Below are 24,684 nucleotides of genomic sequence, written 5' to 3' on the forward strand. Positions count from 1 at the left end.
AGAAGGAGGAGGAGGAAGAAGAGGAGGAGGAGGGGGGAGGAGGAGGAGGAGGAGGAGGAGGAGGAGGAGGAAGAGAAGGAGGAGAAGAAGAAGAAGGAGGAGGAGGAAGAGGAGGAGGAGGAGGAGGAGGAAGAGGAGGAGGAGAAGAAGAAGAAGAAGAAGAAGAAGAAGAAGAAGAAGAAGAAGAAGAAGAAGAAGAAGAAGAAGAAGAAGAAGAAGAAGAAGAAGAAGAAGAAGAAGAAGAAGCAGCAGCAGCGGACACGCCAAGAGATACAAGTATAGCAACAGGATTCTAGGCTGAAAAAAGGGTGGGCTAGAGTCCAGGGTTTCCGCTCTGCATGCCCAGCTACCATCCTCCTTTTAGTGACCCCCTGTTTTGAAGTGGGATTCTGATGTCCCAGAAACCACTGGTTTCCACTCGCCATGCTGCCCACCTGGAGCCTGGGAAGTGTTAAGGGTGCCTAGGAGAACCTGGGCCCAGAGGAGAGAAGATGAGGAGGAAGAACAGGCACTAACATTCTAGGGTCCCAAGCTACCAAGCAGCAAGCAGGGCCCTTCTCTGCCTCCTAGCACTTGGCCTGGTTGGAGAGGGGAGGACGTCTTCTGCTGAAACCGCTGGAAACGCGGGAGCAGGAGGAAGATGCAGTAATCGATGGCTACAAAGACAGCACGTTCAGCATTTGAGAAGCCGAAACCCGTTCCTGGCCTGCTCTTGGTCACAGTCTCTGGGGCAGCAAAGGGTTAATCATCAATCTCTGCTGAGTCCGATTCTGAACTCTCCCTTAAAGAAGGCTGAGCTTTTAGGAGCTGTGCAGGGAGAACTCATACCCCTTTAGAGGCCCATAGCATATTCCTGCCAGCGTGGGCACCTTTAAAGGTCATCTGTGTGCCTGTCTTCCAACTGCACCGTTACTATCTATCCCCCCTAGATAAATCCTGAGCACTTAAGTGAGGGGAGGAGGCTGGCTTCTTTCTTGTACACAGAACTATGTGTCTTCCCTTACCATGGGGCCCCTTCTTCTCCACCCCCCACCACTAAACGCATCCAAATGTTTCCCTTTTCTCTAAGCTGAGCTCAACCATCACTTCCTCAAAAGGGGTGTTTTAGGCCTCTGCACCCCCTCTCCAGGTCCCACAGTACCTTGACTGACTTCTCCTGGAGCACATGTTCTAAGGAATTGTGGGAATTCTGCTTCAACACATGATGAGAACCCTCCCGTTCATCTCCAAGAACCAACCTACCAGGGAGCTGTCCGCACTCTGTACACTAGAGCAGACAGTGCGGAAAACGTGGGTCCAGCATGTGAGCCAATGCCCGGCACTTTCTGACACTGCTCACTGTCATCAGCTAGCACTGTGTGCTCCTCAGTCACTGTTGAGAGGATTAGGGATGAGCAACTAAACAGAACCGGACCGATCCGTCTGCTCAGTCCCAGGAATTAGAAACAGAGGACATTTACATGGCCAGCCAATCCCATCCATCTATTCTGGATTAGTGTTCCCATCCCAGAAACAACAATCTCACAACCCTTATTGCTGGTGACCGTAACCTTATTTGGCTTTTGCAGGCAACCAGTTAAGATGAGGTGATAGAGTGAGCTCTCGTTCGATATGACGGGTGTCCCTATGAAGAGGTGACATCTGGACACTGAAACACACACAGACCAAGACAAGATGATGTGAGAGTCCATGAGAGACACATCCGCAAGCCAAGGGATGCCCAAGACTAGCAGAAGCTAGGAGCGAGGCCGACCTTAGAAGGAACCAGTCCTGCTGCCATCTTGACTTCAGATGGCTGGCCTCAAGAACTGTGACATGATCAGTTTGTATGCTCAGCTCCCTGGTCTGGTGGCATTTTGCTATAGAAATCCTAAGAAATGAATGTCTTATCTGGAAGCATGTCAAGCATGGGGTTCAAGAAGTGTAACTCTTAGGAGCTGGAGGATAGCCTGTGATTAAGAGTACTGGGTGTTTTCCCAGAGGACCTGGGTTCAATTCCCAGCACCCACATGGTGGCTCACAACCATCTGCAACCCCAGTTCCAGGGAATCTGATGCCCTCTTCTGACCTCCATGGGCACCAGGCACACAAGTGGTACAGAGGCATACATGCAGGCAAAACCCATATGCATACTGTAGGGGGGTGGTTTTGATGCTTTGATTGGGAATCTGTTTTTACTGATGCTAAAGGGCCTTGCCCCCAATTGGTTTTGGATCTATCAATAAAGATGTCAGCGGCTGAACTAGGAGTGGTTGAACTAGGAGTAAAGGTAACCAGGCAACTAAGTTGAGGGCAAATTTAGAGGTGTTGAGCAAGAAGTGGAGGTAAGGGTATGCTAGCCACGGAAGGCTTAGAAGAGCCCAGTCATGGAGCCAATAAGCCAGTTCTAAAATAAGCTAATGTGTGTGTGCGTATGTGTCTTTTATCCATGGATCTGAGAGAGCTCCTAGGCAGGTGCGTGCGTGTGACCAGCTGAAAACACAAAACGGTGTGGACAAAACTACATGCTACAGCATAAAATTACAACTAATAATACCAGTAAGTGCTCTCTACTCTCTCCTCCTGCCCTCCATGGACGTTGATGACACCACTATTGTGTCTGTCATTGGCGTGCTTCGGGAGTGTCTCTCTGTCAGATGCCACACTAAACACTCTAAATGCGATCTTTCTAATAATCCATGAGGCGGATCCTGTTTGTCCCTCTTTTACAGACACAGAAACAGAGATTTGGTGCACATGGTCAGTGAGTGATGGAGCCTAGATTTAGGCCCAGCCAGTCTGTTTGGAGCTGGAGCTCCAGGAGCCACACTCTCTGACAGTCGTCCCACCTGCCGAGGACTGAAGACAGGTCCCAAGCACCATCAGAGTTGCTTTCCCAGGATATTTTAAATATGAATTTGGAGGCCAGGGAGATTGATTAGCCTGATGGCCTGAGTCCCACCTCCAAGATTGACATACATAGGAGAAGGAACTTCTGACCTCACACTCATGCTTACCCAAATAAATAAGTAAAATATGGAAACAACATTCAGAATATGAATTTGAGAAAGAAGAGGCAATCTTCTTGGCTGGCCATATTTACCAGGCAGCCTTTGACATGTAGAAGGGACAGGTCTGTTTAGAGAAAGGATAGCCAGAGAGGAGCGACAGAGAGATCAGTGGTGGCCAATCCCTATTACTTTCTGATCAGGAGAGTTTTTGTCAGCCCACCCATCCCAAAGCATGTTTGTAAGAACACACAAGTCACAAGTCACAAGTCGCAAGTTCATTTACAGAGAGAAGATTCCGGACTAGAACACATGTGTATGCGTTACGAACCGGGATCAAAGGACCCTAGTCCCATCTGAGGGCCTCTCCTGAGTAGTCACGTGGTCACTTAGCCTTTGTAAGGAGCAATCTGTCTGCAAGAGACTGAGTACTAGAAAGAACTAGTCTTCGGTGGGAGATGCAGGGAGTAAGTTTGAACAAAGTAGGAGAGAGAGAGAGAGAGAGAGAGAGAGAGAGAGGCAGACAGAGAGAGAGAGAGAGAGAGAGACAGACAGACAGACAGACAGACAGAGACAGAGAGAAACAGAGAGAGATAGAGACAGAGACAGAGACAGAGAGAGTGTGGAATCTAAGAGCTCTGAGTCCTAAGGCTTGGCTGCTTTCCTGCCCTTGAAACCTACCTGCATGCATGCAGCCCACTCCTCCTTTTCAGTTTAAATTGTCACAAGTTGGTTTCAATAGATTGCATGCAAAGTATTGTAAATAATACACTCACAGTAGGAGCCCAATAACTGTTGAATATAATGGAAGGTTCTTGAGGGAGGCAGTAAATGGGTTGGAGACTATTGCTTAAGAATACTCAGAAGCCTGCATGTAGGGGAAATTACTTGAGGGAGCACCCAAAGGGGTCATCATAACAAAGAGCCACCCACGGAGGTCCCTATTAGAGGTGACAGAGCCTAAGAGACTGGAAGGGGAAGTGGGAGTTTCTGAGCATAGAGGCTCTGCGGTTGAGGAGAGATGGCTGGGAATCTGAGCCTGCTTCCAGAAGGATGAGACCATTAATAGATGGAGAAAAGCCTGCAGAGAAGCTAGTGCAGAGAAGCTAGCTGAGGCCTCAGTGACAGAGCTAATTAGAGCGGCTGAGCAGAAAGGAATGTGGCTCTGTGTTCCAGACAGGAAACGCAGGAAGCCCTCATGACTGAGATGGAGCTGCAGAGGCCAAGGCAGCTCTGGAAAGGCATAAAGGAAGACAGGGTGAAAGGCAGGCAGTTTAATCTAGGAAGTAAGAGAATGAATTAATTACCTGGGACAGAAAGACAGAGCAGTCAAGTTCCAGGGGGACTTGGATGTGCATTACTGAGAAAATGGAGACCTTCCCTAAGGCAGTTGTGGGGAATGGTGCTCAGGACAGCAGGCAGACCAAGAAAGGACAGGTCTCGGGGGGACCAAGACAAGGTGACTTAGCTCACTGAGATTATGAGAAACCCCAAGGGAGCGGTGAGTCAATGATGAGGGAGGGCAGACGGCAAGGTCTTTGGAGAGGAGCATGGAGTGATGGAATGCCAGAACAGGCTGCAAGAGAGTGGTGAGGACGGCCTTACAGCCGAGGAACGATCTGGAAAGGTGACTCCTCCAGAGATGGAGGGCTCGTAAGAAGCCTAGACTGCCCCACCTGACTCAAGAGTGAGAGATGGGGACTGGGGGTGGGACTTGAGGCCAGCAGCAGCCTCATCAGCAGACAGAGGTGATGAGAAGAAGGGAAGGGTTGTAAATAACAGAAAACATCTCTAACTCCAGGGAACTTCAGCAGAGAAGGAATTCACTGGAAAGCTCTCAGCGCTTACAGAATCTAGAAGTATGTTAACTATTTATGCTCCTTAACAAAGTAGCCCAACATTGTGAGGGTAAATATAACATATTTGTAAAGCACAGTTTCTGCAAACTAGCTGTGTGGTTCTGGTTTGGGGGCTCTTATTAGGGCTCTCAGGGGGTTGGGCGGCTTTGGCCTTCTGAAGTTTGGGGCTAGAGGAGCATTTCGAAGATGGCATACTTACTTGGAATTAGCAGACCACCTCATTAGTCCTTTGGCAGCAGGCAAAGGATTCCATTCTTCTACAGATGAGTCTTTTTGTAACCCTGTGGAGTTCTTGGGGCATGGCATTTGGTTTTCTGCAGAGGGAACAGTCCCAAGGGGATAGGGGAATGGGGAAGGGAGAGCAACGTCTGCTAGTGTCTAGTCTCCCAAGTCACACACCAGTGCGTCACTGTATTCCACACATGAAAATGAGTCATAAGTCTAGCTCATTCTGATGGAGAAAAGGAGTTAAGTCTCACCCCCTTGATGATGATGTATATTTGTGTGCATGTTCTAGAAATTAAAAACATCACAGGAAAGTTGGAGATTTGAAGTCTTTTAGGCAGGAAGTTGCATGGCTAGCTCTCTAGTCAAGGTCACACTAAAATAAATAAATAAATAAATAAATAAATAAATAAATAAATAAATAAATGAATAATAAATTTGCCCAGGTAAGCAGGACGTCAGAGGCTCTGCTGCCCAGACATGAAACCTGCTTGTAAACATTCCCTATGTCATGTCAGATGTGACCCTTGCTTCAAGGACAAAGTCACCAACCCAAGAGGATGATTAGATGAGGAATTTGCATCACTGTGTCCACACCTCAGTGACTTTTGAGACTTTTCCAAATATAAGGCAAGATCTTGACCCTTACCAAGGCCTACACAGTTCAAATGCACATACATGTGTGCAAATGCACACACATAGACAGGCACAGACATGCACACATGTATACAGACCCAGACATGCACACACACATAGTTGCTGATCTCTCACACACACACTCATGCACACACACATACACACCAAGAGTATTCCCACACCCGAGGGCTCTTGTCTTCTACGTTACCAGTTAGGTGTCTATAACAGTTCAGTGCCATTGACTTTGGGAGTTAGTGTGTGGTCCCTGTGGGTTGAGTGGTTATGCCATGTTTGTCAGCACAGAATAGAGAAACACAAAGTGCCAGGGAGACTTGTATGCATCTGTACAAGACGTCATCGAGTCAGAGGCCAAGGGACTGCATCCCATCTCTGAAAGCCCCCAGGAGCCTATCTCTGAGGATGCCAAGACTCTCCTGAGGCATTAGTGGGGGCAGGGTGTTGGGTTTCACAACATAGCTAGGATGAGATTTTGAGTCATTTAAATGTGACTATAACCGAAGAGTGACCTTACAGGTGGAAGATACCTAGATAGCTTAGATTCTGACACATGGCTTTAAATACACACCTTAAAGTCTTTAGTAAGGCGAATGTTATTACTAAGGAGGAAAACAGTGTCTTCTAAGGTCAATTCTAGACTTAGTTTTAGCAAGACAGCGATTTTTTTTTAATGAGCTAGATAGAGCTGGAGGCCTTATAGGTAGGTAAAGCCATAAGAGAGGGAAATTCTGGAGGAAGGAAAAGGGTAGGGATACGGATACATTGTGGAAATAGCTCTCAAGACAGATGCAATTACATCCTCAGGTGCTTGGTGTCACCTGGGGTCTAGACTTCTAATCGTCCCACAGCCCTGGTTCAGGTGTGATGACCGAATAGAGTTTGGGGGAACTCTAGCCACAGAAGAAGGCCATTTTCTAACTAAAAGCTAATGAATACGCCTAGGAAGGAATACTGGTTTAAGCAGGCTCCTAGGACAATGGTTCTCAACCTGTGAGTCATGACCCTTCACAGGGGTTGCATATCAGATATCCTGCATATCAGATGTTTACACTACAATCCATAACAATAGCAAAATTACAGTTATGAAGTAGCAATAAAATAATTTTATGATGGTGGGGGTGGCGGTGGGGGGTGAACAACCACAACACGAGGAACTGTGTTCAAGGATCATGGCATTAGGAAGGTTAAAAGCCACTGTCCAAGCAGGAGACAAGATGAATGGGTGGAGGAGAAGGCAAGGCCAGAAGAGCTGGAGATCAAGGGCAGAAAGGACAGGTCTTAGCTGCCTTTGCCAACTTGAGAACTGGGCCCTGTAATGTGATGTCTCCTTAATGGAATGTCAGATGGACGCCCTGCAAATGGTCTATGATGAATGGCCAATCAATGTCCCATAGTGAATTACTAATTACTCAATACCCAACCATGCTCTTCTCGGGCCTGCAGTAGAAGCAAGGCGCCGAGAAGGATGCCCTGAGGTGTCCTGATGCAGCCTGGTTTTTGGAAGGACTTGTCAGGCAAGATCTCCTTCGGTCAGAAGCTCACTTGGTTGCTTTGCTCTACTTTTTATCTATAATGCTGAGAAGGTTTCCTTTGTGCATTGTTCAACACACTTGTTACAGTGTATTTCAAACACACAATCATCTCCTCCTATCCCCTGGGTCGGGGGATACAAAGATAGTTGGAGTCAGCTAGATTCAGTCTTTGTCCCAAGACTCCTTCTTTGTCTCTCTGTTTCTGTCTCTCTGACTCTCTGTTTCTCTGCCTCTGTCTCTCAGTCTCTCTGTCTTTGTCTCTGTGTCTCTGTGTCTGTGTGTGTGTGTGTGTGTGTGTGTGTGTGTGTGTGTGTGTGTGTGTTGGGATTCAGGGATTGGAAAGGTGAGAAATTGGACACCTTATGAGAATGTAATACAGTGAAAAAGAGCTAGTAAACAGTAGTGTCGCCTATGTAATGCAGCTAGAGGCCCTGAATGTGCTGTCCTGTGTACTCTTCAGCACAACCCCGTGGAACATTCTTATCTCATTTACAGAAGGAGGATACAAAATTGTGGCGCCTACCTGGGTCATCTGGACAGTAAGTGGCAGAGCCTGCCCCATGCCCATGTCCTTCAAAGGACACAGGGTTTTGTTTTGTTTCCCCCTTCCAGTTGCCATAAGTACACGTAGCACAAGGTTTACTATTTAACTTTTTCTTTTTTATTTAAACAGGGCTTGCTTTATTTATTTGTCTATTCTCAAATTTTCACATTTTTTCTCATCCAAAATAACTTTATTGCCACTTGTAGAAAAAAACAAATTATAAAGAAACACTGGGCTGGTACGGCTGCTCCTCTGGTAAAGGTGCCTGCCCTGCAGGTATAAAGATCCCACTTCAATCCCAGAGTCCCACAATGGAAGGAGAAACATTGTAGCCTGGTTCACTGGTTCAGCCTTGGCTCTGAACACACAAGAAGAGCACCTTGTGGGGTTGGGGATTTAGCTCAGTGGTAGAGCGCTTGCCTAGCAACCGCAAGGCCCTGGGTTCGGTCCCCAGCTCCGAAAAAAAGAAAAAAAAAAAAAAAAAGAGCACCTTGTGCCCTCACGGTGTACAGTGAACTGCCCTGGCTCAGATTGGAGTCTACAGACTGCTGGAAAGCAGTGGAGAATTTTGTTTGCTTGTTTTTGTTTTTTTTCATCATGTATTCAAAGTTTTCTGCTTTTATAGAAATATAAGAATTTATCTACAGAAAGCCGATACATCTAATATCTTCCTACTGTCATTCTCAGCACATAAGCATCTGACTGAGATCACTTTGAGTTGCATTGTTAGAACGGTTGAGTTTTAAAATCGCTGTTTGAATCATTGACTCAAATTTCACGAAACCATTAGATACCTTTTGACTTGGGATTAGGATAGAATTTCCAACTGTTTCTGAAATGGCCCCAAAGGCACCGCTACCATTTTGTATTGCGTATTTATTCAAAGCAACTTTCCCAGCACTGGTGGTCTTAAAATAAAAATATTGATCAACTCTGAAGAATGTTGAAGACTTTTGCAGTAACAGATTTTCAGCCAAGATTTGTTTGTGTGTAAAAATAAATAATTAGGTCTACCTCATTAGTACCACCTTTTTTTCATCGCTACTAATTAATTAACTAATTAGTATAAACTTTTGCATTATGTGTTTTGGATCACTGTTGAATACATTGTAAGATTGTATATTTAACAAATAATTGTTTTAAAATACATTTCTTTTTTTACTTATTTATCATCGGTACGTGTTTGATTTGTGAACCCATTTTATATATTTGTATACTTGTGGCTTCATACAGTTTTGGATGAAAATAGGGTCAAAAGTGTACAAAGTCTAAGAAGCTCTGCTTCAAGCCAGGAGAGCATTTGTCCATCTTTTGGAGGCCTGTGTGAATGGATAGCCACATACAAATCAGGTTGAGAGCCCTGAAGAGCAGGGCCACACAGGATGTAGCTTGAAACCTATTTGTTTTTGCTGATGCATCTATGCTCTCACCTCCTCTTTGACGATGTGCTTTTGGTGCCTTGGAGCCTGGCTTTCCTGGATTGCAACCTCCTGCCGTTCTCACACAGACTCTCTGCACCGCTCACTTTGTGTTGACAACTTCGTGCTCATTAACCCACTCAACAGCCGCACACACGAGATGAGAGCAAAGGAGGAAAGCGATGATTAAAACGGCTCCAGTTGATTCTGATGCCATGGCTCCATGGCTTCTTGGGCTTCGGTCTCATCGATCAGCACTCCCTGCCATGTCCTTTCTACAGCCCCAGAACTTTCCTGATCTTTAAACTGAAATCGGGTTCATGGTTCACAGAGGACATTACAGGGGTAGCATTGAGTTTCCCAGGCTGTGACCACTAGGTCACAACAACCACGCAGGGACTTATGAGCAGCTGTTCTTGTTACTGTGACTGATGAAACGACTTAGGGGGAGGAAGGGTTTATCTGGCTTGCAGTTTGAAGGGATACCATCCACCATGGCGGGGAAGCTGGGGGGCAGATCAGAAAGGAGAAAGCAGACATGGGAGCCATAAGACCACAGGAGCAGGGTCTTGTGGAATCAGAAATAAATCCTGTGGGGGAGGGGGCTGCTGGAGAGATGGCTCAGTAGTTAAGAGCACTGGCTGCTCTCACAGAGAAGCCAAGTTTCTAGTATCCACATGGCAGCTCACAGCCATCTGTAACTCCAGCTTTAGGGGTTTTGAACTCTGGGGGCACACACACGCACACGTGCATGTGTTCATAAACAGACATATGCATAATTTAAATTTTATGCATATATTTATATTCATAATATAATTTTTTTAAAAAGAAATATGGTTCTGGAAGGCTAAAGAGATGGCTCAGCAGTTAAGAGTGCATACTTCTCTTGTAAAGTTTGGTTCTCAGCAGCCATTTCAGGCAGTTCACAGCAACCTATAACTCCAGCTCCAGGGGATCGGATGCCATCTTCTGGACTCCATGGGCACCTGTACTCACATGCACACACCCCCTACATAGACATATACGTATACGCATACTTAAAATATAACAATAAATCCTTTTTGTTTTGTTTTGTTTCTTTTTTGAGACAGAGTCTCACTTTGTAGGCTTGGGAACTTGCTTTGTAAAGCTGGCTGGTCTTGAACTCATAGAGGTCCACCTGCCTCTGCCTCCCCAAGTGCTGTGAAGTCTCCCTGACACTGTGCAGTGCATGAAATCACGTGTCCTGTATCTCAACTTTCCAGTACCCAGAAGCAACCTTTACATATTTACTGCCAACAGAGACACCAATCAGTCTCCAGACACACAGTGTTTGTAATATCCAAGGTCAAGACGGAAGCGGACGGTCTTCAGCTGCCTCATAACCCTCAGTGTACCCATGATAATGCATATCTCGTGATAAAGTTGGGCAACTTTCCACGGGAGGATGGGACGGCGCTCATTTCCTCACAGCTCTTCTGAAGGGCAGAGTACTGACTGATCCGGAGTCAGCCGGCTCATGCCAGCAGTGTGGTACAGCAGGTAGCTCAGGATGGACATAAAGACTTAGTTCTCGTAGAGAATGAATGAGGTGGGCTAGGAGCAGTGGCTGAGGACAAACAGGGTGAGGCTGGGCTCGAGGTTTCAGTGCTCTGGTCCTCCAATCCCAGGGTCTGCAGAACTCTTTCCAGCAGAATTTGAGGGAGCCTAGGATATAAATATAATGGATGATATAATACTGCTCAGGTTCAGGTATTAGGGCAAGCAGATGCTCGGGCACAGGACAGATGACTCAAGTCTAACTGCCAAGTCTGCAGAGGGTGAGTGAGAGGGTCACCAAGGAAGTCTCCCAGAACCTCAGCAGCTAGGTCAGGGGACACTCGGGGAAGTAGACACCATTCACATGGAACTTCTGGAGGGAGTCAAGTTTGGGAAACTGAGGCATGAACTTGGTAACGCACTCCCCTACACCTCTGGGAGAGTGTGTTTCTGTAGACCCCGGCAAGAAGTTGGCCAAGACATCCCGTCTGGCTCAGGCTAGGGACAAAACATGCCAGGGTTCTCTGCTCGACGTTCCTGCTGGACAGAGGCTGATTCAAAATCTTTCAGGCCTTCCATGATACTGCAGTTGGGCAGTGCCCAAACCTGCACCTTCTCACTGCACAGATACAGCCACCTTCTGAGCTGGGGCAAAGGAAAGAGCGTGTTTGGGGATTTTGTTGTTTGTTAACATCAGGGAGGTTCAAGTGTGGGTCTGCTAACATCTTCAAAGCTGCTTCATCCCTATCCTTGATGCTCTGTCATTTGGATTCTTCTTTAATTGATTGATTAATTGGCTGGTTGATTGATTTGTTCTTTCTCTTTTGTTTCTTACTGTCAAGTGTTCGGCTTTTACTGGTGCCCTGCGGTGAGAAGCTACCGTCCACTGTTCCAGGCCAGAAGTATGTGATGAATAGCCTAAAAATCCAGGCTTGGCAGGTTTCGCCTTCTGGATTGAATTTTTGGGACTAGCAGTACAAGTTCATCCAGCATGGCCTGTCAGGCTGCCAGGTGTCCGGCCCTCCCCCCAAGCCCCTCAAAGACAGAAAGGGAAGTGTAGGCCACCTTTGCCTTAGGATTCCTGTTTTGATGGTGAAGGTCACAGTGCAGGAAAGAAGTCCATGACAGTCTCTTAGAGCAGAAATGGCCAAGGTCTTGTTTCTCTGCAGTCTCCCCTCTGCTAGCTCCAAGCAGAGTGGGTGGGGCCTGGAAACACTTGGTGAGGGAGAGGTGAATAGTCATGACAGGACTCTCCGAATCCCACACCAGAGTTGCTTAAGGCTCCTAAGTTTTCACTTTTCCCCCTTAGCTTAAATTGAAACATTTCAGTACTGTAAGCATAACATAAAAATGTTCCTCTTAATCATCTTTCCTTTTTCTCCTTGTCCTTTTTTTCTCTCCTGCTCCCCCTCCCCCTTCTTTTCATTTTGGACATATGGTTTCTTTGTGTTGCTCTAGCTGTCCTGGAACTCACTCTGTAGACCAGACTGGCCTTGAACTCACAGAGATCCACCTGCCTCTGCCTCCCAAGTGCCAGGATTAAAGGTTTATTTAATCTTTAATAAGTTTAAAGCTGACCAGCTTTATTTGGGGTGCACACTCAGTAGTGCTAAGTATGTTTGCACTGCTGTGCAACCAATCTCCAGAGCCATCTTGTGCAACTGCAACATCTTACCAATTAAAGGCAGTTCTCCCTCCCCTGTTAACAGCGCCCATCTTACTCTCTGCTGCTGAATCTGACTCTTCTACGCATCTCATGTAAGGAGACTAAGTCGAGGTATTTCTCTTTTGGAGACCAGCTTGTTCCGTTTCTTAAATTTATCTTTAATTGTGTGTCTGTTTGTGTGTGTCTGGGGTCAGGTGTGCCTGGGGTCAGGAGTGAAGGTGCCTGTGGAAGCCAAAAGAAGGCATCTGATCCCCTAGAACTGGAGTTACAGGCGGTTATGAACTGCCTGACCTGGGGGCTGGGAATGGAACCCTAGGTCTTGTGCGAGAGAAGCACGTACTCTTAACTGCTGAACCATGTCTGCATCCCAAGCCTGGCTTGTTTTAATCATGATGTCATAGAGTTTCGTTTACGTTCTCAACACAGTCTTGGTGTGTCAAATCCACCCCGTCCCTGTTTACAGATGTATACTATTCCCCAGCACATCATACTTTTTTGTCCCTTCGTCTGTTGGTGGGACCCTGGGTGATTCTCTCTCTCCAATACTGTACATAATGCTCCTGTGGGCATGGAGCACACTTCTTCCCAAGAACCTTGCTGGGTCATTTTGAGGGGTACTGGGCATTTAACCCAACTACTGGCTTATGTTTTACCATTGAACTGTCCCCTAGCTAGCACCCTGGTACCTAGATGCTTGAGAACTATTTTCTTTCTTTTTTTTTTTTTTAAAGATTTATTTATTTATTATATATAAGTATACTGTAGCTGTCTTCAGATACACCAGAAGAGGGCATCAGATCTCCTTACAGATGGTTGTGAGCCACCACGTGGTTGCTGGGATTTGAACTCATGGCCTCTGGAAGAGCAGTCAGTGCTCTTAACCGCTGAGCCATCTCTCCAGCCCGAGAACTATTTTCGAACAGAGCCGTGCTATGTCACATTACAGCAGTGCATGTGGACTCTAATGGTACCATTTTACAACACCACAGCCATGAATCTGGATTCCAGTTAATTCCCAATTTTGCCAATGATTTTTCCCTCCTTCTTCTTATTTCTCCGTTTTAATGGCAGTCATCTTAGATGTGAGGCGTGGGATATCACCATGACTCACTGTTTTCCCGATGGCTAACAGTAGTGAGAAAATTCGTGTCTATTTTTGCAATGTGCATTTCATAGTCTTCATTTTAGAGCCAGCTTTTTAAATTATTATTATCTATTTGTGATATGGAATTCTGAAAAGAGACAGGACATGGAGGCTGCACCAGGAGAACAGCTTGTGACAGTGCTGGCAGTTTTGGCCAAACTTATGTTCAGAAAACAAACAAACAAATAATCGAACACCAACAGCTAGGTGGTAGTGGTGTGCGTACCTTTAATTCCAGCACTTGGGACGCAGAGACTGGTGGATCTCTATGAGTTTGAGGTTAGCCTGGTCTACATAGCAAGTTCTAGGACAGCTATAACTACAGAAAGAAATCCTATTTTGAAAAATCAAAACCAACCAACCAACCACCCAACCAACGGACAAGAACAAAGCCCCAAAACAAACAGCTAAACAATCCCAACCCCCCAAACAAACACTGAATCCTGAGTCCCTAGAGGCAGAGCCTTTTACCTGATTTTTGTTTCTTTGTTGCCCATACATGGTAACATATAATTTCATTGGCTGTTTTAAGGTGGGGGTTCTATCTAGAGGAAGAAACTAAGGAAGGAAGAGACTGCAGGAGAAGTATGCACACACCCAGACTAACCTGTGTAACTGCTTTGTGGGTTGTTTGTTTGTTTTGCTTTTCCTTGGTTTTTAGAGCCTGCAGCACAATATGTGTAAAGGTCAGAGGATGGTTTGCAGGAGTCAGGCTTTTGCAATCTGTGAGCTTCAGGGATGTAACTCACGTAGTTAGGATTTAGGGAAAGTGCCCTTTCCTGCTGAGCCGACTTGCTGACCTCCACAGTGTTTACATGTATTTATTTATTTATTTATTTATTTATTTATTTATTTATTTATTGTGTTTGGGCTATGTCTATGTCCCCATTATTAAATACACCATTTAAAAGTAAATTCTCTTATTCTGAAGATTATCACCCTGCCGACTGAGTCCTTTGATGCACAAGAGTTTCAAAAATTGACATAATCTAATTTGTCTCTTTTGTTGCTTGTATCTAAGAAATCATTTGCAAAGTTCAACGTTATGAAGCTTTCCCTTATGTTTTTAAAATTTTGGGAGCTGGAGAGATGGCTCAGTGGTTAAGAGCACTGACTGCTCTTCCAGAGGTCCTGAGTTCAAATCCCAGTAACCACATGGTGGCAAACAACCATCTGTAATGAGATCTGATGCCCTCTTCTGGTGTGTCTGAAGACAGCTACAGTGTGCTTATATATAATAAATAAAAAAAATTTAAAATTTTATATTTGGTGTGTTGTGTGTGTGTGTATATGTGTGTGTATGCATGTGTGTATGTGTGTGTATGTGTGTGCATGTGTGTATGTGTGTGTGCGTGTGTGTATGTGTGTGTGCATGTGTGTATGTGTGTATATGTGTGTGTGTGTCCTACTGCATGTAGGACGTTGCTTCTCTCCTTCCACTATATTGATTTCAGGAACTGAACGCAGGTTGTCAGGCTTGGTGGCAAGTGCCTTTACTTGCTGGGTCATCTTGGTGGCCTTTATTAAGGTTTTGGTTCACTCAGTTTTTAATTTTCAAAGAAGCTCCACAATATGCGTTCGTTTGCACAGATACTCAGTTTTCCTAGTTCTAATTTTTGAAAGGGCAGTTCTCCATTTTCAGCCCTTTAGTGAGCAATTCAGCAGCCTTAGGAACACCCACGTGGTAGGGTGACCACCACTACTAGATTCAGAGGTTCCCATCACCCAGTTGTGATGGTTAGTTTGACATAGAATCCTGGGAAGGGAGGTTCAATGGTTGGCATGTGGGCATGCCCGTGAAGGATTTTCTTAGTTGAGTTGGGGTGGGAAGCCACACCCAGAATGTAGGCGGCGCCATTTCCTGTGCAGAATGAGTTAGAGTGAACCGAGCACAGGTAGGCGTGCTCCAATTCATCGCCCTCTCCTTCTGACTGTGGATGTGGTGTGACCCGTTCTTTCCAGTTCCAAACCGTAACCTGGAACTGTGAGCCCGTAAAATTTCCCTGGTCAGAGTACTTCATCACAACATAGGAAAAGAAGCCGAGCTATCCTTGTTATGGAATTGTGTTATCGAGAGGCATGACTTAGCCTTTGTGCCTTGAAATCAGAGCACCTGTGGTTACCAACGGAAGAACCTCACGAAATGCGTCTACATTAACATTCCATGGTAGACTTGTGTGTGTGTGTGTGGGGGGTGCGTTGCGGTGTTAACATTCCATGGTAGAAGTGGCGGGGCTGGGGGGTGGGTACTGGTTGGCAGATTCACTCCTCAGATTCAAGACACACACCTGTAGCCCTGGCTGCACGTAATTCTGCGCCAGCTGCAGTTGATCTTGGAACACACTAGAGTATACAGAAGAGGGAGGGTTGACTGGTCACGGGGACTTCAGCGATGCAGCTTTTTCCGAGTCATTCTGTGTGCTGGATAGGGCTTTTGGTGACACAACCGAGTAGCCCTCCCATAAGTAACCCCTGACCTTCCCCCCGAAACATCTCATTGGCTCATTAATCTGTGAATGAAATTGTTACTCTGGTCTGTCCTTGGTGCCCACTGGAGTGAACGAGTGGTTGTTCACACTGTCCCAGGAAAAGTAACACAGTGCTCACTTGAAAACTCTGCCTGATGTTGTAAAGAAATCCTTATGTATTTACTCCCCACTACCTCCCCCACCAGCCCCTGGAAAGCACTGTTGTTCCTTCTCTCTGACTATATTGCTGTCCTTTTTCTTAAGGACCACAGTCTATACAGAACATTGAGGGATTATAGGGAAGGGGAGCTGGGTCCTGGACTATAGGATATAGGGCAGATGATAAGTGGGGCGCTGCTAACAGCCAGTCGAAGTAGACGTGATGGGTGGGGTCAAAGGCTTATAAAGCAGCCCCTGGGAATTGTGGGTACTATGTTATGTCAGATGACCCAATTCCTTTTAGCTGGCTCCTTTGCCCAGGTCTAGATGTTGCCACAAGATTTCATAGCTGTTTCTCTTTTGAGACCTAGTGTCTTTTTACATTCTCTATTCAAAACTGATTTTTCTTACCTCTTATCTCACTCCTTTTTTTTCTTTCAAATCATGAACTTTATCAAAATATAATGTTTGTTCAGGATAAATCTGTGAATGTATATGATGAGTTCTCACATGAACACATCGAGGCATCTACATTCAGAGAGCAGAAGAGAACTTTGCCAGCATCCCAAGGGACTCCTCTCAGCAATTCCTCGTGCTCTTTCCCTAAAGGTCTGTTCATTTCCGCTCATGTGCCTTATATACATGGCTGCCAACAGAACACACTCTTTTGTGTCTCACCGGCGACTCTCCTGTCCCCCTTCTCTTTTTTTGTGAGTCAATTTCCATCGTGCTAATTGTCACCAAATGGTCAACGTGTTGGTCTTTATCCCAGACGAGATAATGGAGGGGGTTGACTACATGAATGGAAGATGAGGTCAAATTCACAATACAGTGTAGGACAGGCGTTTCTCTAACCAAGCCCCAAGGAGCTAGGGCTAGAAAATGGATGGTTCCCATTGCAGGCCCTAATGGAGGAGAGATGCACTTGCCCTGAGCTCTTCTCCTAACATTTCAAGGAGAGTGAAGCTTAGAATTGCTAAACATTCCCAGAAGAGACATAAATCCCATTTTAGCTTGTTTCAATTGCAGAATGAAATGGTCTGTTTTCTTGGAGATTTTTATTCTTTTTTTCTCAGTCCCTTGCCCTTCGGTTACCCAGCTCTCAGCTCTCAGGTACAGGGCTGCCTGTGTTCCTTTCTTCCTTCCCTTCCTTCCTTCCTTCATTCCTTCCTTCCTTCCTTCCTTCCTTCCCATCCCCCACCTCCTGTTCCCTCTCCCTGTGTCTTCCTGGGGAGACACTACAGATAGGTAGTCAACAATAAACCGTAGTATCAATGTAGCCAAAATTTAGCTTGGTGAACCAATGAGTATATTGGGGTTACTTACAGGAATAAGGGTGTCACTAACAGGCAGCTGCATCTTACTGAAAGCCCACTTGGTATATTTTTATAAGTGTTGCAGTTTTTCCCTTATCCCAGTTATCTCCTAAACAATTGAAACAGGACTATTATATTTATTTAACCAGCTTTAAGGCACAACAACTGAGCAGTATTAATATATTTTAACCCTCTAAACTAATCTGGCTACCTCCCAGTCAAGATCCTCAAGGTACTTGCATTTTACTGTTCTGGCTCTCTCTTCTCCAGGTGTTTTCTTATGATGTCTGCTAGATACTCTCCTTGTCAGGAATCCCCATTACCTTCTCTCCCCTCCCCTCCTGTCTGGAAGGAAGTCTAGCCCTATTCTATCCTCTGCTGTCATTGGATGATAAGTTTCTTTATTGACCAATTAGAGAAGCAATGTTTACACAACTTTGAGGCAAGATATTCTTAGAATAAGGATTGTAACCAGATATGGGGGAACAGAAGTCAGCACTTGAATAATCCAAGGCTGATCCTTACACAATGTACAATATGCCTACAGACAACTCCAGTATGGGTGATGGATTCATAAAGGTTGGAACCCTGGAGTTCTCTGCACAACTTGCATGCAGCTCTACAAGCTGGAGTCTCTCCTCAGCTATTTTTACAGCTTTTGTAACCTTGGGGGAAAGAGGGAGCTTGTAAAACTGCTAAGTTTTAGGGACTTACTAATACTTCTGAGTTTACTTCCCGAATCTTAAAAGGCTTCCTTTTAGAACTTTTTGAGTCTTGGTGAGCTTTTTCATTAGGAAAATGTTATACAGCACTCCCTCCCTCCCTCCCTCCCCTTTTCCCTTTACTCCTTCCCTTTCTCAGTTTTGAAAATTGAATTTCAAGGCTCTATTCCAGGAACTTAAGCCAGTCCTAATGATTAGAAGATTCGGCAAACCTTTCATTGCTTAGACCTGTTAAATGTTCACTGTACAAATGTTACTGTAACAACCTAGGTAATACAGCTCAATTAATACATGACTTTTAATGTCATTTATACATAATAAATCATTTAGCAACTATCATTTAATTCCAATATCTTCCACTCCCACAATGCTTCATCATGCTCCTGGGAGTCCCCCTATATTCCTCCCAACTTGATTTTTCTTTCTACCATCACAGATCACCCCTGTCTGTTGAACTTGAGGTTAACAGAAACCCACAGGGTGTATTCCCTCAGGTCTGCCTGCTTTCCCCTCAGCATCAGAGTAGGCATGTTTGTGACAATGTTTCCAGAAATGATTAAGTAAGGCGTTCTGGAGAGAGACCCACCTTGAATGTAGGCCTCACAGTCCCATAGACTGAGGACCCAGATCGAATGAAGAGGTAAGAGAAGCAAGTCAGCTAGCACGAACAGCTCTGAGCCTGCTTTCTGGTCAACATGGCGAGGACTGTGCTTCTCCATGCTCTCGACTCAGAAACGCAAATAACTCTTCCTTAAGACTCCTGTGGGGTATTTTGTCACAAGGACACAGCACTAACACAGGAAGGGGTTTGGTTTTTCTTACAAACTTCATTTTGCAGATGAGAAATAGATTCCCTGAGAAGAGTTAAGTCAGTTGTGAGACTGAAGTTGCTGAGTGTGTGAGAAAGCCACGTCTCCAATCTGCTTTAGAAATTTCTGAAGTGCCTCGATATGACATCATAGGGCCATTCTCCCAGACAGCACTGGGAACAGTCACGGCTGAGGTCCTGTCTGGGACTCTGGAAGTGGGATGGTAAACAGGAAAAGAAACAGACAATAAACACAAGTAAATACACTATCCTCTGGGATTGGTTCCTAGAACACCCCATTATCCATAGAGACACCGAACTCCAGGACTGTTCAAGTGCCTCATGTAAAACAGACTAGCATTTGCACATAACCTGTGTATGGCTCTTGTTCACGTCACATCATCTCTCCATTATTTATGATACTTAGTGCAATGCAAATGTTATGTAAATAGATGTTCAATGTTTAGGGGGAAATAACAAGGAAGAAATCTATGCAGGTTCAGCACGGCTGATGATCTTTGTGCAGAATGTTCTAGACCCACAGTTGGTTGGATTTGTGAATGTTGAACCTGGGGATAGAAACAGAATAAAAAGTGTAGACTGTGGTCTCTGCAGGCAAAGCAGGAGCAGAGAGCTAGGGAATTAGGAGGCTCAGGGAAGTGAGGGTGAGATTGCCTTTTATGGTTTGCTGTGGATGAGGACAGAGGAGAGTTCCCAAGGATTAGAATGTGCCAGTCAAACAAAGACCTGGAAAGAACAGGAAGTAGGAGCTGCCTGGGACCCATAATGATATGAGTGACAGAAGCTGAACAGGCCAGAGTGGGATGAAGACCTGGGAGGGGTCTAAAGGGCAGACACAGGACTGCAGGTCATGGAGGAGTTTGTTATTACAAGGCAGTGGCTCTCGACCTGTGGGGAGGGACCCCTTTGAAGGTTGAACAGCCTTTCACAGAGTTCCCATATTAGATATCCACATATTAGCTATTTACATTATGCTTCATAACAGTAGCAAAATTACAGTTATGAAGTAGCAATGAAGATAATTTTATGGTTGAGGATCTCTACAACATGAGGTACTGTATCAAAGGTCTGCAGCATTAGGAAGGTCCACAGCATTAACAGTGGACTAAGGGAAACAGGAAACCATTGGAGGGGTTTAGAGACGTGACTAGTAAGGCCCAAGTGACATTACTAGGAATGGATCATTAGGAATAGCAGGCACACATGAGACTGCTGCTACTTTCACCTAGGTGGGGCACACCAGTGACAGCAGGGTGTGACAGGATGCCTGTATTTTGAAGTAGAATTAACAGGACACGGTGAGGAATTAGATGGGTCTCTTGAGAAGGGGTGAGCCAGGGGTGACATCTAGGCGTGTGTGGCCTTGAGACTTTAGACAAACAGAGCTTAGCCTAACTGAGAGATGGAGCTTGGAGCCTGCAGGTCAGGAGCAGCAGCTGTTCCTGGATCAGATTATTCTGCATAATCTTCCACATCTACAAGTTCCATTGAGCTGGCCTAAGGACTACATCAGCAGCCACCACTTAAGATGCAATTCTCTGTAGGACTAATTACCCAAGTCATCTTCATAATCAATAAAACCAAATAACTCAGGGCATAGCCCCATCTCTGGGCTCTTACCCGGAAGCAGCCCATGCAGCATTTTCCTGAACCACATGGACGGACAATGAGATGGTTGCTACAATGTGGCGGTGAGCTCCCCATACTTAGCAGGGAGGTCTGTGATGCTGTGAGTACCCCTGACACAAAGTGATGTAGGCTTGTGTGTTTGTTTATACACAGTGTTTTTGGAAGGCCAGACAGCTAAAGACTAACAATGGGTATCACTAAGGGTAAGGGGTAGACACCTGGAAATTGGAGGCTGAGAGGCTTTAGACAGCAGGCAATGTTTATTGAGGGATTATCTTCCACTCCTAACTGTACCCTTCCTCTGTCCATCTTATTCCTGTCCATTGCACCTTCAGGGATGTCCAACAACCATTCCTAACTGAATGACAGGCTGGTGGTGTGCATGGCAAAGAGGATTCAAAGGAGGACTCTTTGTTGCATTATACATAAAAGAACTGTCTATGTCTATGGGTGCTTTACCTACCCATATGTATGAGTACCACGATCATGCCTTATGCCCTTGGAGATCAGAAAATGGGATCAGATGCCCTGGAACTGGAGTTACAAGATGATTATTAGTTGCCAGGTAGGAACCAACCTCAGTCATTGTCCAGACCCCACTTCACATTTTTGTTCAGGTAATTAACATTCCTTTAACATCAATCAGCTATTTAAAGGATACAGTTTGGTGGCATTTAATACACTCATAATGCTGTGCTGTTTCCCCTCTGGTCTAGTTCTGAAAGATTTTCATCATCCTCAATGGATTGTCTGAATTGAAATTCCTTTCCCTCCATTCTCCAGCCTAGATAACCAGTAACCTGCTTGTACAAGGAACAAACCAAAACTAAAACCAAAACCAAAACATTTTTTTCTTTTCTTTTTCCTTCGGAGCTGGGGACCGAACCCAGCGCCTTGCGCTTGCTAGGCAAGTGCTCTACCACTGAGCTAAATACCCAACCCCATCAAAAAAATTTTTTAAATTTCTGTTTATTTTATATAAATATAATCATACAATATGTAACATTTTGCATTTGGCTTTTTGAAAATCAGCATCACATATTTTTGATATTTGTTCACGTAGTGGTATGTCTTTCTTTTTATTGAATGAATAGCATTACATTATATGGGTGTATATCTCATTTTCTTTATTTGTCCGTTGAGGATATTGGGATTGTTTCTATTTTTTTTTTTTTTTTTTTGGTTCTTTTTTTTTGGAGCTGGGGACCGAACCCAGGGCCTTGCGCTTCCTAGGTAAGCGCTCTACCACTGAGCTAAATCCCCAGCCCCTCTATTTTTTATTTATTTATTTATTTTTACTATCTTAAACAGGGCTGCTAAGAACATTGGCGTGCAAGTACTATTTGAGTACACTTTTCAATTCTTTTGAGTATATGCTTAAGGACTAAGTGGGTCGTGTGGTAATCTATACTTAACATTTTTGGGTTCTCTAGATTGTTTCCCCGACACCTCAATAATGTTTTGTCAAGGGGTTTAAAAAAAAAAAAAAGGAGGAAGATGGGAGCCTGGGAAGCAGATGGCTTTTCCCATCCCCCACAGGCCATGATAGACTTTAGAATTAGTAACTACAATCAAATGACTGGAATTCTCTGGGTTGCCTGCTAATCCTCAGGGTGGGGAAACTAACTTCTGAGGGTAGAGTGAGTTGTTGGTTATGAAGCTGTGGGCACAGAGCAAGGGCTCCTGGTGAACCTCGGTTCCCTACTCCCTAGCCTCCCTGCCCCCCATCCCTACAGCTGCAGCTCTGTGTCCTCAGGCAAAGTCCAAGGTAGAGGCAAGCTGCTCCTGAACTACAACTCCCGGCAGGCACCTCTCCGGGCCGCCTCTCCTAGCTTGGTGCGCATGCTTTGGCAGACGTGGCACCGGGAACTCGGAGGCGGGGAGCGGCTGTGAAGTGGCCGTTGCTGTTGGCCGAGGTGGAACTGGCAGGCGTGCGCGGGAGCCGGGTGCAGACGGCAGGAGGCAGCGGGGATGGCGCGGGCGTGGGGGCTGCTACTGGCGATTGGGGTGAGGCTGTGGGACGGCGACACGTGCGTCCCGCATGGCCGTGGGCGCGCTTGGTCTGGGTTGGTTGGGGGCGTGCTCGCCGGGTGGCAGCGGGGTCCTGGTTCTCTGTGCTCCTCCGGGGCCGGGCCGGGTGATCCGTCTCTCGGGGTTCGCGCTCCCGCACAACTTTGCGGGGACGCAGGTCTGGGATGTCCTCAGCCTAAGCAGGACCCCCGTGCGGTGCTTGCACCTGTGTGAGTGTGGGTGGAGGCTGCCTTTCACTTGCGCCGCGGGAACACTTGCTGGTTGGACCCCCGGAGAAAGGGCGGGTGACGGGTTGGGTGGGGTCGCCACCTCCAGGAGTTCTGCTCCCACCCTGACGCCGGCTCCAGCCCCGGCCACTTTCGAGCAGTGTGAAGCCTTGGATCTTTAAACGTGTCTGCGTTTCTTCCACGAGATGGGGGACTGTAAAGCTACTCGCTAAGGAGGTTGTTAGACGCGTCGGCTGAGGAGTCGGTGGAACTAGCTCCGGAGACTGCAAAATGATACCGGAGTGATACAGGAGTGGAGGAGGGTGGACCGGGGTGCAGACTCTGGAGATGGGAGGACTTTCCCGAACGAGCATCCCTGGTAGAAGTGGGGACGGGTGTTCCCCCGGGGCTGAGGTGTGGCTGTGGGTGTGTGACGGGATGTAGTGGCCTTCTTCCACATCTTTCCCATAACTTCTTATCTCCCTTGTGTTGGGTCCATCTTAACAGCCACCACCACTATCACCAAGTTTGGAAGACTTGCTGCTCCTACCACTCCACTGTTTTCGCTTTGGGTGTGGCAAGGATGCTGAGCAGATGGGGGGAAAGGAGGGGTGACTGGATTTAAACACTTGAACTTCCTCATGCCCTGTCTTTTGGGGGTCACCAGTTTCAGGAGTTACCTCTAGTTTTCTGTATGTGGAAAGTGTTAGTAGCTGTGGAAGGGAGCTCCCTGTTCCCTCCTCTTCGTCCTCCCTTTATGAGAGATCTAGGTACAGTGAATCTTTGTTGCCACCCTGTAAGGGGGTACTGGTGGTGTTCCATGATGTTTGCTGTTAGTTTCCTGGAGCCAGTTGGTCTGACTCCCATCAGGATGTCAGTCCTTGAACTCTGAGGGAGGAGGGTTATGCTTTCTTCCTTTTTCCCTCCCTCCAGTAAAAACAAGGGCCTAGGAGTCTGAACTTTTACTCTGTAAACATTTATCAACCACATTGTTTGCCACCGGGTTGAATTTTGGGTGGGGAGCAAACTACTCTCTGTGCCTGCTGTCAGGTGTTGCCTCCGGCTGAACAGCAGTCAATCCTGTGAGCAAATAATGAAAGAAGGACAAGAGCTAATACCCTAACTGCTGGTAGCCTGCCACAGGAGAGCCATACATTACCTGAGGTGGAGAGTCCTACAGAGAGAGGTCACAGATCTAAGAGGGAGAGTCTGCCAGGGAGAGCCCCTGGGGCTTTACTGAGGTGGGTAGAGCAGAGTCCAGGAATACATGTGTAGTGGGTGTTCAGAGGTCTGTCTGCAGGTACCTTCCCCACAGGCAATAAATACGGAAGAACACTGAGGTTTGCCTAGAGCATTGGCAGCTGGGAGTTCCCTAAGACTAGAGTTGGCTTGGCAGATGCGAGGTAGAGGGACGGGAGCCTAGAATCCACACTGTTAAGTGACTACTGGTTGGTTAGACCTCTGTAAATTTAAATGCTATGTGGAACTGATAAGGGCTTCCTACATCCCTGGGAGCACTCTGAGTTCTTTGTTCCCTCTGCATTGACTGAAGGCCACTGGGTGTGGCCCAGGGTTTATGAAAATGGATTTAACTGGGTCTAACGGTGTGGGTTTGGAATCCCAGCTACTTAGGAGGTTGAGGCAGGAGGATGGGAAGTCCTGTTTGGACTACAGAGTAAGTTTAAGAGCAGCCTGGGGGCAGAGTGCTAGCCTAGCATGTGCTAGACTCAATTCTTAATACTATATAAAAGAGAAGAAAAAAACCCAGTATCCCCTG

General features: G+C 46.1%; 1 protein-coding gene across 4 annotated transcripts in view; it reads left to right on the plus strand.

Moving 5' to 3' along the window:
• Positions 1 to 22,522: 22,522 nt before the first annotated feature.
• Positions 22,523 to 24,684, plus strand: part of Pdia5 (protein disulfide isomerase family A, member 5) — an 86,884-nt gene continuing 84,722 nt past the window's right edge. For 3 of the 4 annotated variants that reach the window (XR_015632817.1, XR_015632818.1, XR_015632819.1), the window contains exon 1: positions 22,523 to 22,677. Coding sequence is in view for 1 of the 4 variants with exons in the window: in NM_001014125.1 (NP_001014147.1) it covers positions 22,642 to 22,677 (36 nt within the window). In the remaining 3 variants the exon portion in view is untranslated. The remainder of the gene's footprint in view (positions 22,678 to 24,684) is intronic. The other variant, NM_001014125.1, reaches the window with a different exon arrangement.

Source organism: Rattus norvegicus, chromosome 11 (assembly GCF_021556685.1).
Source record: "Rattus norvegicus strain SHRSP/BbbUtx chromosome 11, alternate assembly SHRSP_T2T, whole genome shotgun sequence".
In the NCBI taxonomy this organism is placed as follows: domain Eukaryota; kingdom Metazoa; phylum Chordata; class Mammalia; order Rodentia; family Muridae; genus Rattus; species Rattus norvegicus.